Genomic DNA, 18,944 nt, shown 5'->3' with positions numbered 1-18,944 from the left:
TGAAGTCGACAATGTCATATATTCCTGTATGGTCGCCTTCAGGCTAATCATGGTTGACGCGACAGTATCTGATTCCCGGGCGTTATATTAACTGGCGTTATCCATGACAATGACACTGACGTTGTTTAACATGGGCAATAGCTGATGTTCAAACCAGTCTATGAACACATCACCTCCTATAATTTCCTTAGGAAAGTCACCAGCTTTCGTTTTCGCCTCGAAAACTATCACACATCCATCAATAAGCCCCACGTCATGGGTTGCGGCGTGCAAAACAATGACACGATTACCTTTACCTGATGGTACCATGGGTGCTTTTTGTCCATCTGCCGATAGCCACATATAGTCAATGGAATGATTCATCAAGGTAAATTATCTGGGTCGCCCTGACTGTGATAGTTATGAATGGCTCGGAGATAAAGAGACCTCATTGACAGGATGGAATATTTTCCCCTGAAAACTGCTCGGTCATCGCCACGGGCAGTGTATCGAAATCCCATCTCTTGGAGAGCTATACATTAATTGTATCTTTTTTATTTCCTCCCAAATTCTACTACAAGTCAGGGTTACCTTCTGCTCACAAAGCCTGTACACTATACGCCTAATCACCCTGTATCAAAGCTGTCTGATATTTTTTAACGTCCCGGTTTTGATTTTGTGACCACCCCTATTCCTGTTTTGTCTTATTTATCATACCGTAAACTTGATGGTGTGAATTGAAAACCCCATAGCCTGGGCCATTCAGAATCGAGTATTTTCTGGAAAAACATGGTCGACAAGAATTTCTTATTTTGACCCCATACTTACTTTTAGGGAACCTACACTAGTCTAGAATTTCCAATTTTGACCTAAGTTTACTTTGAGAGAACCTTTAGTTTGTGCGCAAGCAGCTGACCATCATCCCTTCTTCCAAATGAACCGAAAATAGAGATTGACCAGTTGATCTGCTGATTAATTCAGGGAGCTTATAAAGATCTAGTCAGTGAAAATTAGACAATGACGTATATCTGGAGGGTGTCAACCCCGTCCTCCCCTGAATCCGGAATATCATGTATTTTTTCACTCTGAGTCTCATTGCTCACCCCTGATTCCCAAATACTACTTAACACAAATCCCAAAAGCATTATTGGGAAAAGGGTGCGACTTGAAGTTCAATCACTTTTAAAATATCGAAAAAAATGAATTATAACGGAATGTTGTAAGTACACCATTTATTTGTTTAAAATGATGAATCTGAGATTAAACACGATTGTTCGACATGGACCCCGGAATTCCGCTTACCAAAAGGGGGCTCTTCATAGGTCTAGCTGTTGTGAGTTTAGATGCACATACAAACATCTATTATTATTGGTAAGTTTAATTATGCACTTTATGCTGTAGATTATCAGCGTCCATATAATATAATGATTTATAGATTACCACAGTGATGCGGCTGTAGACGTTATTCCTGACAGGAGGCCTTCTCCTGGATATGGATATAACTAGATCTATAAATTTATGTGGTCGTTTCTAAATGCTGCTTCAATATTATTTGTATTTATACAATTATTTTTCTATCTATGTCTTCTTAATATGTTTTCCTTGTACAGCTGAACTAACCATCACTGTAAACTCCAGCTGTTTGTCTTTTGTGAGATGTATGTCTTGTCTTGTCTACCGTGTGGTAGGGGACACGGGTGGCCCAGTCGTCTGAGGCGCCGCGATTCGCTGTGCAGAAACCTATATGATTGTGGGTTCAAATCCCGGTCCGCCACAAGTATGTTTCTAGGTTTGTCAGCACCATACCCGTGCTCGTGGGTTTCACCGAAGTGGTAAACGTCTGAGACCTGCATCACTTCGGGCTTTGCTCCCACATTAAGCTGACACGCCGTGATATGACTGGAATACTGTTAAAAGCGGCGTTAAACCCAACTCACTTACTCACTACCAAGCTCCCCACGGCGGGAGTGTCTCGAAGGTGTCACGCGCTGGGAAAGAGCTTGTGTTGCAAAGGGAAGTAACTCTAAATTATTTACCCTCATCTCTGATCAAAGCGAAATGTCACTTGCAGTATTTTGACCAATATCCCGCAAGTTTCAGCTTGTAGATTCTTTGATCCTGTTTTGCATGCACAACTCACCTCTTGCAAGTGTCTTGGGAAAAAGAATGCCACATGACGTAATCTTTAATGCAAGCAGCAGGTCCTGAACAAATGTAGGCCTACTCCTAGATCACACGCAGTCAGACAACCAGCAGACATGTCGAATTACTTTCAAGTTTTATGACAAGGAATATAAGTAGACAAGTACTACATGGTTGATTGTGCAACAACCTTTTCTTTTAACAAGGAAGTTTAGATGTTCTCCAGTAGATCCGGGTCGCTGTGTGCATCTCTGATCAGACATATCAAGCCGTTGTCACGGAGGAAAGATTTCCTCATGTCTTCTGGCAATTGTTGGACGTTCAGCATGGCGGGGAGACAGGTAGGTACACTGTCTTCTGTTTCATAGGCAGTGGGGCATGAGGGTTTTCATCCAGTATGCCTACATGTAATGGTTGCCTCTTATGTTACAAGCATGGGAATCGTGCCAAGACCTGTAAAATGGTATACAGAAGATTGACACTATAAATTAACCTTTTTCTTTTTAAGTAGCAACATTTATGTTTACAATTCAATATAATATGACATAGTGTCATATTGCTAGATGGTTGTCTGGTCATGTAGCTATATACATACGTGTATTATATAATTGTCTATGGTGTGTAGGGGGGAGTCGCCCCTATTATGTTTCTAGGTTTGTCAGCACCATACCCGTACTCGTGGGTTTCACCGAAGTGATAAACGTCTGAGACCTGCATCACCTCGGGCTTTCCTCCCACATTAAGCTGACACACCGTTATATAACTGAAATACTGTTAAAAGCAGCGTTAAACCCAACTCACTCACTCACACTCGATCCTTCGATAGATGCTGCTTCACGCAGTGCAGCGAGAATAGCGCCAAACTCAGGACAAACCAGTCAAGATTATAGTCTATAAATAGAAAATTTTGAATCTGCGAAGAAAAAGCCTATCAATACTTTCAAAGTTGGAGTGTTGTTGCCCTTTAAAAAAGAAGTGACTGAGGTCAAAGATTTAGGGTGTCCTTGTAATAAAACTTCAAACCCTAAAACTTAGATTATCAAAATCTAAATAATAAAAGATTTAGGGGATCCTTGCCATTGCCTTTATGCAATAAGTGTACGAAAGAGGAGGGTTCCTGAACCGGGTTCCGGGATAGATTTGATCCCCAGCAACTGTGGCGGGTAACTCGGATACTCGGGGCGGGTGCTTACTGAGAAGGACTATCCTTCACATTTTGTAAACTTATTTATAGCACCATACGAGCCCAGGGGTCCGGAAACCGTCATATGCGCCGGACATGTCCGATTGGGAATCTCAAATGTCCGTTTTAAAATATTGCTTACCGGACATTTTAAAAAGTATTGTCCGGACATTCTTAAATTTTGACCGGTCAGCCTCCTCTATTTTGTTGGGAACAACCTTGTGGTCAAGAAACTCCGACTCTATTTGTCACCATAATAAACTTTTATTAATGGGAGTTAACACAGTGACAAATAGAAGTGCTTAGAAGAAATATTATTCATCTGAGACTGCAGTACCTAGAAGATTTTAGTTTAATTATTGATCAAAGCCAAAGAAATAATTTATTTACATATTTTCTCAGTATACCCACTAATTTAGATCATTTCTCACTTTATTTAGTTGAACGTTTGCATTAAGGTAATACTGTTTTTGTTTACAATATCATCACTGGATTGTCTGATCCAGACATACCTGGAATTTTGCAGCAGAACGTGGCATTAAACCACAAACAACAACATAGCATGACGAAGTGGGTCCCTAGACTCAGATACTGTAGGAACAAACCTCTAGGCCCAGGACCTGCATTAGTCTCATGTACACAGCTCAGTCCCAGCTGTATCCCACGGCCAAAAATATTTTTAAAATCTTCAGTCGAAGTTTGTAAATTCTGACTTTGATAATTCTGCATACAATTCTGCCAACTTTTAAGCTTACTTTTCATGAATGTCATAGTTTTGCACCGGTTTAACTTCTGGCATGCATGTTTATGATAAACTTATCTTCTGCAAGAATAGCTTATTCTAGTGAATCTGGTGAGCACTATGTAAACATGCAGACATTCACTTTCGGTAAGCATTAAGGCAAATGTCAGCTTCACTTCAAAACGAAATAAATATCTGTTTACATGTTTAAAACCATCTTTTGACTCACATGTTAAAATTCTGTAATTCCTCGGCAGCTAAATGCAAATTTCTGCACAAAATATGATTTTCTGGAAGATAGCTACATTTCTGTGGGACTTTTTGCAAAATCTTCAGCGACCACTGATTTTCGCGGAATACAGCAGGGACTGAAAACTTAAAGAAAAACACACAGACAGCAGGGAATGACTTATTATCCTCCAAAGTGAACTGATTGGTTTAGTAATCACTTCAATAAATATTATTACATGAGTGTGTGTGTCATACTGTTTCATGAAACTATTGGCAAAATATTGGTATTTCCTGAGTGAGAGTGAGGAAATGTATGACACAAGTCCCAGAGAAACAGAGGCGGATATCCATTTTAAACTCTAGCATGGTATCTCTATCAGTGGACTAGCACTGTATAACAGGGGCAAGTCCAGACATGTACTAGCAGCTGCACCCATGTCTATGTACATGTATGTTGCTGTATGAGTGAAATAATCATGGACACAGCATCAAACCCTGTTTCACCTCACCTCATAATTGATACATACCTGAATTGAATATGTGTCATCTCTAAAACTTTGTTTGTTTTATTTGTTTGTTTGTTGTTTAATGCCGCACTTAGCAATATTCCAGCTGTATGATGGCGGTCTGTAAGTAATCGAGTCTGGACCAGACAATCCAGTGAATGAAATCATGAGCATCGATCCATGCAATTGGGATACGATGACATGAATCAACCAAGTCTGGAGTCTGACCAGCCGATCCCATTAATCGCCTCTTATGACAAGCATAGTCACCTTCTACTGCAAGCATGGGTTGCTCAAGACCTATTTTACCCCGGATTTTCTATAAAAATTGTCCAATCGATTGGATCAGCATGAAACAGCTGAATTGAATGGAATCCCAAAGACACTTATCATGAATGATTTCCCTTTAACCCTTTAAAGTCTTATCTAGAACCAATACCTTATTACATTGAAAATGAATTAACCATTCTAACCTCAATTAACATGGCTGAACTTGTTCTTTGTCAGGAAGGGGATTTTGGTGTTTTCAGACAATGTTAGATGCATTTCAACACCTGTTATTATTTCAGACATCAGTCCTGTCTCTCTTTGACAGGGACCCAAATCACAGTTTTTTGTTTACAATGATGTTGTGTAGGTCAAAATAAAATTAAAATAGATATGCACAACAATATTTAACTCGGCATAAAGTTGTTTGGTTAGGTCTGTTTAGATGGATAAAAGTTGGATTATTCTAATTGAACACTAATTTTGTTTAAGTACCAGATGTTATAATATTTTGAGAGTAACATTATATGCAATTATATTGTTAATATTTTGTTAAGTTGATTACATGCATAATAATTTGAGAGTTATGTCCCTTTTAGTTCATATACACTCTTTGCTAAAGTTACCTCCCTTAATCTTCTGAGAAAAACACCTCTATTTGCACACATATTGAGTTTGGACTTGAACTGTTGAAGGTATTTAGGTTTAGGCTGATGAAAAACATATGCACTTCTTCCGGCTTCGGAAGCAATCTGATCCAAGGAATAAATATTAATGGTCTGAGATTCACATTCCCTAAGATTATTCATGATGATAATGTCTTAACTGTGTACATTTAAGCAACCAAGCTCTGATATGGCAGCTTTCCGGAAGGAATTTGCAAAGGCGAAACACATTGTTGTGTTGACTGGGGCGGGAGTGAGTGCAGAGAGTGGTGTCCCCACATTCAGAGGAGCGGGAGGCTTCTGGCGGAAGTACCAAGCTCAGGTAAGAGTATTACCATGCAGGCCTCAAACTTTAAATTTTTACCAAGTAGCCATATGGCTACAAGTATTTTTTTTCCATGTAGCCAGTGGTAAAATCAAGACGTCAAGTCAATATTGTAGGTAGCCAAAGGCATTTGAAATTATCTTTTTTCAAATAACTATATAATATGTACAAGTCATAGCACTAGTCTTGGAATTGTATTTTAGTAGAAACTGTACTTGATCTTTGTTATTTGTGACTCTAACTATGATGTTACAATTAATGTTACAAGATTATGTAGGTATATTCTTGCTTATCAAATGTGCATTGTCAACTGAAATAAAATACTAATTACATTAATATTTATGTACTTCAGTTTATTGTCGACTGTAGGAGGAATTATTCACAAGTATAATTATTAGCAGACATGTTTTCCATAATCAGATGTTATTTACTTTTTGTATATCCATACATGTAGCGGGGCGGTCGGTTAACCTAGTGGTTAAAGCGTTCGCTCATCAAACTGAAGACCCAGGTTCGATTCCTGACATGGGTACAATGTGTGAAGCCCATTTCTGGTGTCCGCCATGATATTGCTGGAATATTGCTAAAAGTTGCGTAAAACCACACTCACTCACTCACTTACCCATACATGTAGCAATAGAATTTAGTCGCCACAAGATATTTTTCAAGGTAGTCATTTGGCTTCCTCTGAATCTTAGACAGTAGACAAACTGAAATTTAGTTCGCATTGACGACCGTTTTAGTCGCAACTTTGAGGCCTGCCATGATTACATATGTCTCCATTCCTTTATGATGAATATGTATGTATCCAATAGGTCTGTATTGAATCATTTTGAATTGCATGACCATATAAATTGTCATCCGTATAAATTACACATTAATAAGAGAACATCTGTGGTAAGTTAAAGATGTGCAATTAAAGTTCACCATGTGATCTCACATGGGCATTCCGCGTTGGAGACACCAATACCTGCCTGCCTATACTTGTTGTACGAGACCGACGACTTAATGGATCTGGTGATCAGGCTTGATGACTTGGTCAAAAGTTAGCATGAAGGTCAAGGACGAATGAGGACGGCTAGTACTGATCTGGAAATGACAGTTTGAGGGTGATTGTGATACAAACAGTGATGAATTGTAACCAAATTCAATTAGCAGATGTATTGATGTTGTAAAATGTTGTAAAAAGCTAAGTTGGTCACCAACAGTCACTATTCAACAGATGCAAGGTCATTATAATGGCTACATAACAAACAATCTGCTGAACACAAATGCGAAAGAATTTCTGCTGCTACAGTGTTCCCATTTACCAGTAATTAATTTAGGCTTGGATTGGACCGGTAATTCATGTGGCTGCCAGTCAGTAAATAAAGTACCTTAAAAATCTTTGTTGTTGAACAAGACATCAGCGATATTCATATGAGAATATTTTTCAAACAATGGTAGCTGGTCTGTTACCATCAGAGTTTCCCCTTGTCTATTTTTAGTGCGAGGAAATAACATTTTGCTTTGCTTCGAGGTGAAATATCCATTTGTAGTGATTTTGTCTCAAAATATTGAAAAGAAAAGAGAAAATTGTGACTGAAGTTTGTGTGAATGATGTGTAGATCTAAGTTACTTCAGAGATGACATCATTGCACTGAAACATGATGTTGAAAGAATTTAAACAAGGTTATTTTAATACATTTGTTTCTTTGTTGAAAGTTTGGACTGACAAAAATTAGGACTGGTACTTTTTAGAGTTGCCAGCCCACTAGGACTGACAGTGTCAAAAGCCAGCAGGAACACTGTGCTGGTATCATGATATTTCTCTTTCAGAATCTGGCAACCCCTGAGGCATTTGAGCAGAACCCATCGCTGGTGTGGGAGTTCTACCATTATAGGCGCGAAGTCATGCTGAGCAAAAGCCCAAATCCGGTTAGTTGACTTTTCTCACACAAGCAGAATAGATCCCCTGTACCCCTGCTTGCAAGTTGTAACAGACATACTGAGTGGGGATTGGATGTCCACAATGTAGGGATCCAGGTCTGAACAAGTGCAATTCATGTTGTAAGAGTTGGCTAAGATGGGGATTAGGGGGTCAAGCTCTATGATTTGGGTGACTATGGATGCTGCTCATGCTATCAATCACTGGTTCACCTCGCCCAGATTATATTATTACAGCATGGTGACATGACTGAAATATGGCTATAGTGGCATGAAAAACCAAACAATGATTATCAAGTTTCCCAGGTAAGGACTGATCATTTGATATTCTTGAAGGTAAGACATAGGATTATATTTTTTTTCAAGTTACAAGGAAAAAATAAATATTGGTCGGTCCTTCAAATCAAGTTTATTTAAATGCATCATTTATCTCACTTCAATTGTTATGACGTCATCTGACACCCCTGGGGTGTTTGCGAGCTGTAGACATTATGAAAGGTCTAGGTATGGAGCTTAGCCCCTTATCTTTTACTTCACCCTTGTGGTGTGTGCGAACTGTAGACATTATGAAAGGTCTAGGTATGGAGCTTAGCCTCTTATCTTTTACTTCACCCTTGTGGTGTGTGCGAACTGTAGACATTATGAAAGGTCTAGGTATGGAGCTTAGCCTCTTATCTTTTACTTCACCCTTGTGGTGTGTGCGAACTGTAGACGTTATGAAAGTTCTAGGTATGGAGCTTAGCCTCTTATCTATTACTTCACCCTTGTGGTGTGTGCGAACTGTAGACATTATGAAAGTTCTAGGTATGGAGCTTAGGCTCTTATCTATTACTTCACCCTTGTGGTGTGTGCGAACTGTAGACATTATGAAAGTTATGGAGCTTAGCCTTTTATATTTTACTTTTACCGGGTAAACAGTGGCACTAGATGTTTATGGTATCTCAAAAACGTGTTGGCATTTAAAACAATGTCATGGATCAGTTACTGTCTCTCATACATGTCAAAGTACTTTGGGTTGCAAGGAAGGCGACCAGTATATTCAGAAAGGTGCAAATTTTGGGCTTTAAAGAAGCTGTTCAAAAGTGTCAGAGTTGTCAGATAGAAATCTTAATTCGTTAAGCATTGGGGTGAGAAGTGTCCAGATTCGTAAGTGTTCCATCCAAAAAATCAAAGAATTAATAACTAGCAGCTTGGAGGCACTTATAATTAGAATAATTATATGTTTAGAAGAATTTATTTCAGTTTCCATGGCAACAAATTTGACTTAGACTTAAAATGAGAGTGGTGCTTGTTTCTGGAGCAGATCTTGAAAACCGATCAATATATGAGAGTTATGAACAATGATGTATGATGTATATAAAATGAAACATAAAACAAAAATGATGAGGTACAAAAGTGATAGGATGTACGAACATGGTGAAGCATAATACAAAAGTTATAATTGCTTGAAAATATGAAAACTCACTCATTGCCGAAAACCCAGCATATATGTTACCATAGTTACCATCAACATGATGCCTGATAACAATTATTAAGCTCTTGATCATATTTTTAGAAGATATTTTCATTTGTTTTTGTATATCATTGTATTTTTTCATTTCTTTTCAAAGGTTTGTCAAGGTTGAATTGAGTTTGACATCTTAAAAAGCCCCATTTTGGAAAATATAGGCAAGATATTTCATAGACAAAATTGATCTGTCCCTTTCAATTCACAAAAACAGAGCTCCAGATAACTTTTTGAGCAATTGAGTTTTTACTCTTGGGTTTCTATTCTAATTGGGTTATAACATTTTCAATTGGGTAACCAATATTATTTCATTCATCCATTCATCACTCTATCAGGTTTTTCCCCAAATTAGTGAACATTTTAACACTTAAAAAATATGAAATAATGTTTTAGATGTATATAACTGTTCTAAATATATAAGCTTCACTCAGAAAGTAAATTAGCTAATAATTGTGTTTCGGAAATTAGTTCCGTTGTACGCAGGCTAAAAAAGCTTCATTGGGTATTTATGCGTGCTGTTTTTATACATTTACATGCACACGTTTTTGTACGCAAGATGATTGAAAGTAATTGGGTTTTGAATATTTTGGGCGAGTATTTACGCAAATACGCAGCTCATCTGTAGCTCTGCAAAACAAAACCTGTCTTTCCTCAGGCTCACAAGGCTATAGCAGAATGTGAGAAGCGGCTAGCATCACAGGGGCGTCGTGTGGTAGTTATAACGCAGAACATTGATGAGCTCCACCGCACTGCAGGGACACAGAACATACAAGAACTGCATGGTGAGTAATCCTTGTATCTCCGGGGACTGCGGACACATTTTATTTTATGGTATACAGATTTTTGGCAGCCATTTAACTATGGTCATTCAAAATATAAATTGATTTGTGTGGCTCAGTATTTTTTTATTCAGTATGTGTACTTCTTCGCCATATAACCATGCCCTTGTCAGTTGTTATCACTTACTTTATAAAGGTAGCATCTGTATCAAAACATTGCAGCTGAAATCCACAGATCAACTCTGTCTTCATTGTTACTACAGCTGCTAAAGTGCCACTTAAAGAAATGATTGGTATACATGTCGTGTTCCCCAATGTGGCATGTCTGTGATTCAGCAGATGTGATGGAAGATAACAGTCACCTTTGGTTCTTGTGTCAGAGACAATATGTACCGGGCAGCACCTATATTAGGAAATGCTAGTCGAATAAATGTTTATATTTCTCAACGGACAATGCAAGTCTGTCTGTGGTCTATATCATATATAATCGGAGAGATCTTCAAGACAAAAAGTTCAGCTCCCAACTGCTTAGCTCTCTCTGGGTTTAGTATCAAAAGCCAGATACATTCTTGCTCACGTTCCTTAATAGAAGATTTAAAGATTTTAATGCATTGAACATTTTCTACAATCCAGGGCCCACTAGCACAAAGCGATCTAAGCGCTAAGACTATTGTAAGCCTATGTTAAAGTATGGTAGTTATGATCATCTTAGCGCTAAGATCGCTTTATGCAAGTGGGGGCAGTAGTTGTCAGAATTCTCTTCCCATGACCTTATCATGCTTATAAATCTTTAAGTTGTGTACTTATGAAGTTCTTCAAATATACCTAATGACTGTCACCTTATGCTGAAGTGGAGCTTCCCATCATACATGAGTATGACATCAATAACTTTAACATCTCTTCTGATAGTGTAATATCTGTGAAGCTGAAACACCCATCCTGTCTCTAACAATGCCACCAGAATTACAATCTGATTCTTAACATCTCATTTTTACCTTTAATCAATTGAAAAGCTCACCTGAACCATATGACCTGTTGTCTTAAATGACCTAATTCTTACATTTTACATCCCCTCTGAACATTACAAAAAAGGTTAGGTGAGCTACAGAGACATTTTGATCTTTTCTTGTTGTTTAGACGACACAATCTTCAAAGTACCTGACTGTGGTCTGTAAATAATCACATCAGGGCCAGACAATCCCGTGAGGGTCATATTGAGCAGCAATTCATGCCATTGGGGTACAATGGCATGCACTCGAGCATGTCACCAAGTCTGACCACTTGATCCATGAAGTCGTCTTTTACAACCAGCTTGGTTGCTGGGGACCTATTCTATCTCAGAAGTATCTTTATATTTCATTTCAGGATCGTTATTCAAGGTTCGATGCACCAAATGTGGTGATGTGACTGTGAACAGAGACAGTCCGATTTGTGAAAGCTTGAGAGGCAAAGGGTGAGCCTGTTTCTATATCAAAACAATCTAAATGCTTAACGCTTCATTGAAAAATTCAGGGAATAACATCCTCCTCCTGTTATGATAAATATGCTGGACCCATCCAACACCAAAGCTTCATTTCGGAAGTGGTGTTAACATCTTCATCTGTTTTATCACCAACAAAGCACAAGATTTCTCTAATTTAGAAGTGTAGTTTGATTGGGCAGCTAAGTGTCCTGACACTAAACTCAGGTTTAAAACAAAGCTATTGTAGTGTATGGGTCCATATTGATCAAGATAGAGTTAGGTACGATACAGTATTTAACAGTACATACTTTTGATTTGTGTTGAGTGGAAAATAAAATATGCACACAGGACTTTATCAGGGCATTCTCAGAGATCTTCCCTATGCCTTAACCAGATCATCTTCCTGAGGCAAGGGTGTGTTAACTGACTATAGAGTGGAATTTCGAGGCTCGATCGTAGCACCACCAGTGGCTATCACGTGTCATATCACTTGTATTTGCTTTAAAAAAATGATGGCACCCAGTATAGACAATCTGATCGATAATCAGGATCTATGTTGTGTTAAAACAGGTCTTATCCCCGAAGTGCAAACAATCATTTGAACACCTTATGAAAGCATGAAAAGATTTGCAAAATATCTGTCGACACCCAGTTGAGAGTACACATGCTTTGTCAGTCGACCGTATTCTGCACTTTGAAATCCAAGTTGTTTACGAACCGGATGTCTAGTTCATTGTTTCATTATCACTGGTAATGAGGAAAAGACATTGATATTTAGGTTTCCATTATTGTAGTAAATGCAATGTCAACATAGTTCTATATATAAGAAAATAAATCATTGGCAAATTAGGTTTTTGCCATTTTGCCTGCCATAGGCACTTAGTTTGGAATCCCAAATAACTCCCTGGTACCTTTGAAATTTCTCTCATGAATCTCCATGACAACAACTGCTACAGCAAACCTTTGTTTGTCTTGAACCTGTTAGGCTGGTTGTTGGTTGGTTGGTTGGTTGGTTTGTTGTTTAACGCCGCACTCAGCAATATTCCAGCTATATGACGGCAGTCTGTAAATAATTGGGTCTGGACCAGACAATCCAGTGATTAATATCATGAGCATCGATCCTCGTAATGTGGGATCAATGACATGCATCAACCAAGTCAGCGAGTCTGACCACCCGATCCCGTTAGTCGCCTTTTACGACAAGCATGGGTTGCTGAAGACCTATTCTACCCCAGATCTTCACGGGTCTGAACCTGTTAGGCTTGACCCTGTGAGTGTGGAAAACAAACTTCCTATCTTTTTGGCAGTGACTGTATATATCTACAGCAACACTGATCTTCTCCAATAATTCCTTACCCAAAAATATACCAAAACAGACAATTTCACTCAGAGCAGTACAACAAGGTTTTACTTTAGGTAACTTGGAAATCTTAATCCTCATTTAAGATAAAAATCTTGAATATTTTATATTTTTGTTTTCTCTATGTTTGAATTTTCAGTGCACCAGAGCCTGATTCGCCTGACGCCCAAGTACCTATCGACCAGCTTCCAAAGTAAGCTGTGACATTGGCTTCAGTTTTGGTCATGTTGACTTATGAATGGGGTTTTCATGATCAAGATAATTAAGGGTCAAACTTTACATGTGTTGTAGATGTACATCAACTACTGCTACTACTGTATATTGATGAAGATGTGACATCTGTTTATTGATGAAGAGCTTCAAACAGCTGTTATTCTGATTGTTTGAAAGTGGAAAAAGGTGAATTTATGTGCATTATGTTATGTAAGTATCTCTGCATGGGCAGCTACAAAGCAGAAAAATTGCTGATTTGATGTCAAATTTTATCTACTTACCTCTTCTTCTTCTCCAACCCCCCCACCCCCCACACACGACACACTATATGGAGTGTCTTTTGGTATCAAATATAACAACATGAGTTCATACTAGTTTAAAACTATGAAGCCTTTATTGACAAGTGTTGATATATTTTATATAATATTATAAAAACACAAGGGTGAGATCTATTTATCATCCAAGACCATTTTTCTTCTCCAGTTTGTATACAGTAATAACCATTGTCTTGACTGTACAACTTATAGCTAACCAGCTTCAGTGGCATAGAGGTTAGTCATGTAATTTGAGAGTGGTGTTATTTGGTAACCGATGATGTCACAATGATCTGCAAAGTATTGTGCTGCAATTTCAATGATTATACACAAGTGAAGATCCAGGGAAGAATAGGTCTTCAGCAACCCATGCTGCCGTCATATAGCTAGATTATTGCTGAGTGCAGCGTTAAACAACAAACAACCAAACAAATTAATGATTTTACACTGGCAATGTCTCCCGTGGCAGTTTTGGTATCAGTGTTCAGTTGACTGAAATTTACACACGATGCAGATTATATGTTAAATATAACTTCATACTTCACAACCATCAGCAGCATTAGGATACTTGACTTACTTATGAATGATTGACTTGTGCAGGTGATTTCCAGATTTTGACTCCATTCAGTATATTTCAGGTGTAAGAAATCTGGGTGTGGTGGACTGCTGAGACCTCATGTGGTTTGGTTCGGTGAATCCCTCGACCAGGAAGTCATGAAACAATCCGGAGAGGAGATGGACAAGTGTGACCTTTGTCTGGTGGTAAGTCCATGTATCAGTTCATTATGTTTGTCCATGTGATCAGGCAATGTGGTCAGGCCATGTGATCAGTTTGTGAGGTCAGGTCATGTGATCAGTTTGTGAGGTCAGGTCATGTGATCAGTTCATGTGATCAGGCCATGTGGTCAGGCCATGTCATCAGTTCATGTGATCAGTTTGTGAGGTCAGGTCATGTGATCAGGCCATGTGGTCAGGCCATGTCATCAGTTCATGTGATCAGTTTGTGAGGTCAGGTCATGTGATCAGGCCATGTGGTCAGGCCATGTCATCAGTTCATGTGATCAGTTTGTGAGGTCAGGTCATGTGATCAGGCCATGTGGTCAGGCCATGTCATCAGTTCATGTGATCAGTTTGTGAGGTCAGGTCATGTGATCAGGCAATGTGGTCAGGCTATGTGATCAGGCCATGTGGTCAGACAATGTGATCAGGCAATGTGGTCAGTCCATGTGGTCAGGCAATGTGATCAGACCATGTGATCATGCCATGTGGTCAGTCCATGTGGTCAGCCCATGTGATCATTCTATGTGATCAGTCCATGTGATCAGTTCATGTGATCAGGCCATATGATCAGTTCATGTGATCAGTCCTTGTGGTTAGTCCTTCTCTTCAGTCCATGTGATCAGCTCATGAGATCAGGTCGTGAGGTCAGGGCATGTGATTAGTTTATGTTGTACCATGTGTGTTTACGCAGACCATGGGTTTATTGATGATGGTCGAACCAGTTTTACAGTTTTTCTATAAAATTCCTTTTGAATACATGGTTTCACACTCTTTTAAAGTCACTGGACCAATGTCACTCTTTTTTCGATTAATTCCTTCTATCTGAAGCAAAAGGGAAGTAAGTCTTTCTGTCTAGTAAGTTCAGCTAGTCTCATATATCACATGTTCCCGAGGCAGTGGAGTTAACTGACTATAGAAGTCCAGTTTCCACCATTGCCGAACTAGGCTTGAATAATGGAGTTACAGTTTGACTGTACTAACGAGTCTATGCATAGTCCAATCAAAATCACATAACTAAATCGACATCAGGTTAATAAACAACTTTGCGACTGCCGTGATTTCGGTGGATTGCAGGATAAGCAGGATTGATATTAATCAAGTTGCTCAAGTGATTTGATGCACTTAAGGTAAGACTCGTTTGATTACAATAAAGATCTTGATTATCGATCAGATCATTTGGACAGGTTGCTGGCATGTCGGGCCAGATTCCACCATTTACAGGTCTTTGTTATACAACTGGAATATGGCTGAGTGCAGCGTTTAACATCAAACAAATAAAACCAGCAAACTGTTTGTAGTATCTGACAATGACACTCTCTCCGCAGGTTGGGACCTCTTCCGTTGTGTATCCAGCAGCCATGTTTGCCCCGCAGATAGCCAGCAGGGGTGTGCCGGTGGCCGAGTTCAACATGGAGAGCACCCCAGCAACCTCTTCCTTTGGGTAGGTGCATGGACTGACTATTATCAATTATCCAGTGCATTGAGTCTTCATTCTGTTATGATAAATGCCCTGGATTCATCCACCACCTCAGGTTTTTTTAAAAATTCTGTTTGTATGACATGATTCTAAAAATAGAAGTTACATTTTCTGTTTTAGATTGATACTAGTGGTGATATGACCAGTACTTGACCTGATCTTGTGTGCCATATCTCAGTTACAGCAGGACTTGCCTGCCAGTGTCATAGTACTCAGGAAAATGTCTTTATACCACCTGAAAATTCATTTAAAACAGTTTTCGGTTTTGAATAAATATATCAAAGCCTTCAGGAAAATCAAGAAGAATGTTCAAGATCAGTTTGACTTTTATTCTATGCTGAGAGAATTTGATGTATATATTTTTGTCCATTTTCCCCCAGATACCATTTTGAGGGCCCGGCTGGGACTTTCGTTCCTGAAGCTTTGGCCAGACATGAGAGCGAGCCTAACTAGTTGGAACAGATGTGTGACCTTCCTGAAACCAACTGCAGATTACATTATTAGCTCACCTACCAAAAGAAGCTTGTGATCTTTAGGACACTATCGATATTGATCGATAATTGCTTGGAAATCTTAATCCTCAAATTAGGTAAATTTCTTGAATATTTTTTATTTTGGTTTTGAATTTTCTGTGCACCGGAGCCTGAAGTGACTGACGCCCGAGTACCTATCATCCAGCTTCCAAAGTAAGCTGTGACATTGGCTTCAGTTTCGGTCATGTTGACTGATGGGGTTTTCATGATCAAGATAAGGGTCAAACTTTACATGTGTTGTAGATGTACATCTACTTCTGCTACTACTGTATATTGATGAAGATGTGACATCTGTATCTTGATGAAGAGCTTCACACAGCTGTTATTCTGATTGTTTATTTTTTCATCTCCAAAATGGGTTATGTTCGTGATAACCCTTAGGATTTGACATTAAGATGGATGAACTTTCTTATTAATGTAGCTGGAGGAATGCGGCTTTGTGTTTCTATATTTGCATGGGAATTGTAAGACTTTGATACAGTTGTGATTCCATAAACAATATTCTCTGCTTTGCTGACCTGAAATTGTTTCTGTAGGCCAGAAACTAAGTTTTTGTCAACTCCTGTGCTTTGTATTCTCTATACTTTTTTGTTTGGATGTGGAATTTTGTGTTTGATGCACATGGAACTCAAATGAATACATACTTGAATATGACATGTGCTGCTTTTGTAAAGGTCAGTGCTCTTTGATTATTTATATGACAAGATTTAATGGGTATGTACTAATTATTATTATGGAAATGGCATAGTTTGTGTTGTGCATTTTACCCCTGTAGATCTGATCATGAGGGGGGGGATGTGTTTTTATGTTTTCGTTTTATGTGTACATTTGAATAAACTATTTTGTGATACATGTCTTATGTTTTATATAACAAAGAGTATTAGATGTCACATAGTCCTGCCGTAGAACATCCATGCATATATAACATTTGGTGGGAAGAAATTACTTTTTTCAACATGGTTATCACAAAAGTCATATTGTTTATAAAACAATATATCTGTTGTGTGACACATATGAAATATCCGAGTTTCAGCAACCCATGTTTTTCGTATGAGGTGACTAACGGGATTAGGTGGTCAGGATCGCTGACTTAGTAAGAAAACCAATGTTGAATTCATTAAAGCTCTTGCAAAAGTTAGATGGGATCATGTTTTATCATACCACTACGTATCCATACAAAATTTAGATAGGGTCCCATGTCATACCAAAGCATGTCTTGAATGGTTTGTGTTGACTTCCACCTACATACATATAACATGTTTACTGGTAAACTTTTCACTTGTGGTAAAAATTTGTACTATTTCAGGGTTCGTAAAGTCCATTTTTGCCTTGGGAAATATGATTTTTTAAAATCATTTGCATGTTTAGTTATGTGGTTAATGCAGGCTTTAGTCAAACTCATGCACTTTGGATTAAGAGCACCAAACTTGGCACACAAATACATTGAACCATTTCTTGATATAGATCCTGCTCATTAGCGTCCCCTTGTGGTAGAAAATCCAAGATGGCTTGCAACATGGCTGAAATCTTTAATGTCAATCTGTCATGGCAGATCTGCGGAATCTGTGACTCGTATTGACTACACAAACTTGGTTAAAATTCTGTATTTGTGCACACAAGATATAAGAATCAAATCTTGTCTGAAATTCTAGACCTGAGAGGACACAATCATGGCAAAAGGGCATTTATTGGCAGATGTTGGACCTGCACGAAAACATGTCTTTTCCACATTACCTAATCCCACAGACTGGGGTTGGGAGAGGACATGTAGTGAAACAACTACTTCAACAAGTACAAGAATGGAATTTGTTTCGGCTGATAATCTAGACTGATTATTCTCGGGCAATGACGTTATTTATTTCTTTGAACTGGGTCGATGTTTCTGCTGATGGACTGAAATCACCCGAGTTACTTCCTAAGCTTAGAATTATTCATCATTTGTTATTTCTTGTCAGCAACAGAATCTCATGATTCAAAATTGACTTTGTTTATAATGCCAACAACATCAGTAAATACGCCATCGGTTCACTTTATTGTCTAGTCAAGACTCGATTGAGCATGAGCAGCCATATGGCAGGAGAAGTGCTGTACTGCATCAGGCCACAAACAAACATAATTTTATATATGCATATTGTTTGTGCTAATGGTAGATACTACTTGTAGGGCAGGACATGTTTACCCTTTTCAGGAACACCTGGTGTAATCACTGAATTTCAGCGATCCATTCATACACTTTTCATCACTCATCACTTCTTTGCTTCTTGGAGGGTTAGTATGATTGTGGGTTGGAATTCCGGTTAGCCCCGATTATGTTTCTATGTTTTATGAGACGATTCACCAGCTAGATTCGGAAATTTCATCAGAAGAAAACTCATATTATAAACAAAATTTATTTCCGCACAATTTGTCAGAAATGAAAGCATTTCTAAACCCCACATACTTGACCCATTGACTTACAGGCAGAGCTTTCTTTGTGTCTAGGACTAGATTGGAGTCTAAAGGGGACAGGTCAGGAGTATAAGTTGGATGCTGAAAGAGTTCAAATCAAAGTGA

General features: G+C 38.6%; 1 protein-coding gene across 1 annotated transcript; it reads left to right on the top strand.

Moving 5' to 3' along the window:
• The first annotated feature begins 1,998 nt into the window (after window positions 1–1,998).
• LOC124148252 (NAD-dependent protein deacylase-like) lies at window positions 1,999–16,394 on the top strand. Its single transcript, XM_046519243.2, has 9 exons — window positions 1,999–2,462; window positions 5,891–6,037; window positions 7,859–7,957; window positions 10,129–10,255; window positions 11,618–11,705; window positions 13,214–13,267; window positions 14,240–14,363; window positions 15,707–15,822; window positions 16,239–16,394. Exons 1-9 carry the CDS (start codon window positions 2,337–2,339, stop codon window positions 16,309–16,311), a joined length of 954 nt encoding a protein of 317 aa, XP_046375199.2. The 5' UTR covers window positions 1,999–2,336; the 3' UTR covers window positions 16,312–16,394.
• Window positions 16,395–18,944: the final 2,550 nt, after the last annotated feature.

This window comes from Haliotis rufescens, unplaced genomic scaffold (genome assembly GCF_023055435.1).
Source record: "Haliotis rufescens isolate VD_foot unplaced genomic scaffold, xgHalRufe1.0.p SCAF_19, whole genome shotgun sequence".
NCBI lineage: Eukaryota > Metazoa > Mollusca > Gastropoda > Lepetellida > Haliotidae > Haliotis > Haliotis rufescens.
Note: the sequence above shows the minus strand (reverse complement) of the source record. Positions and strands in the feature narration are given on the sequence as shown.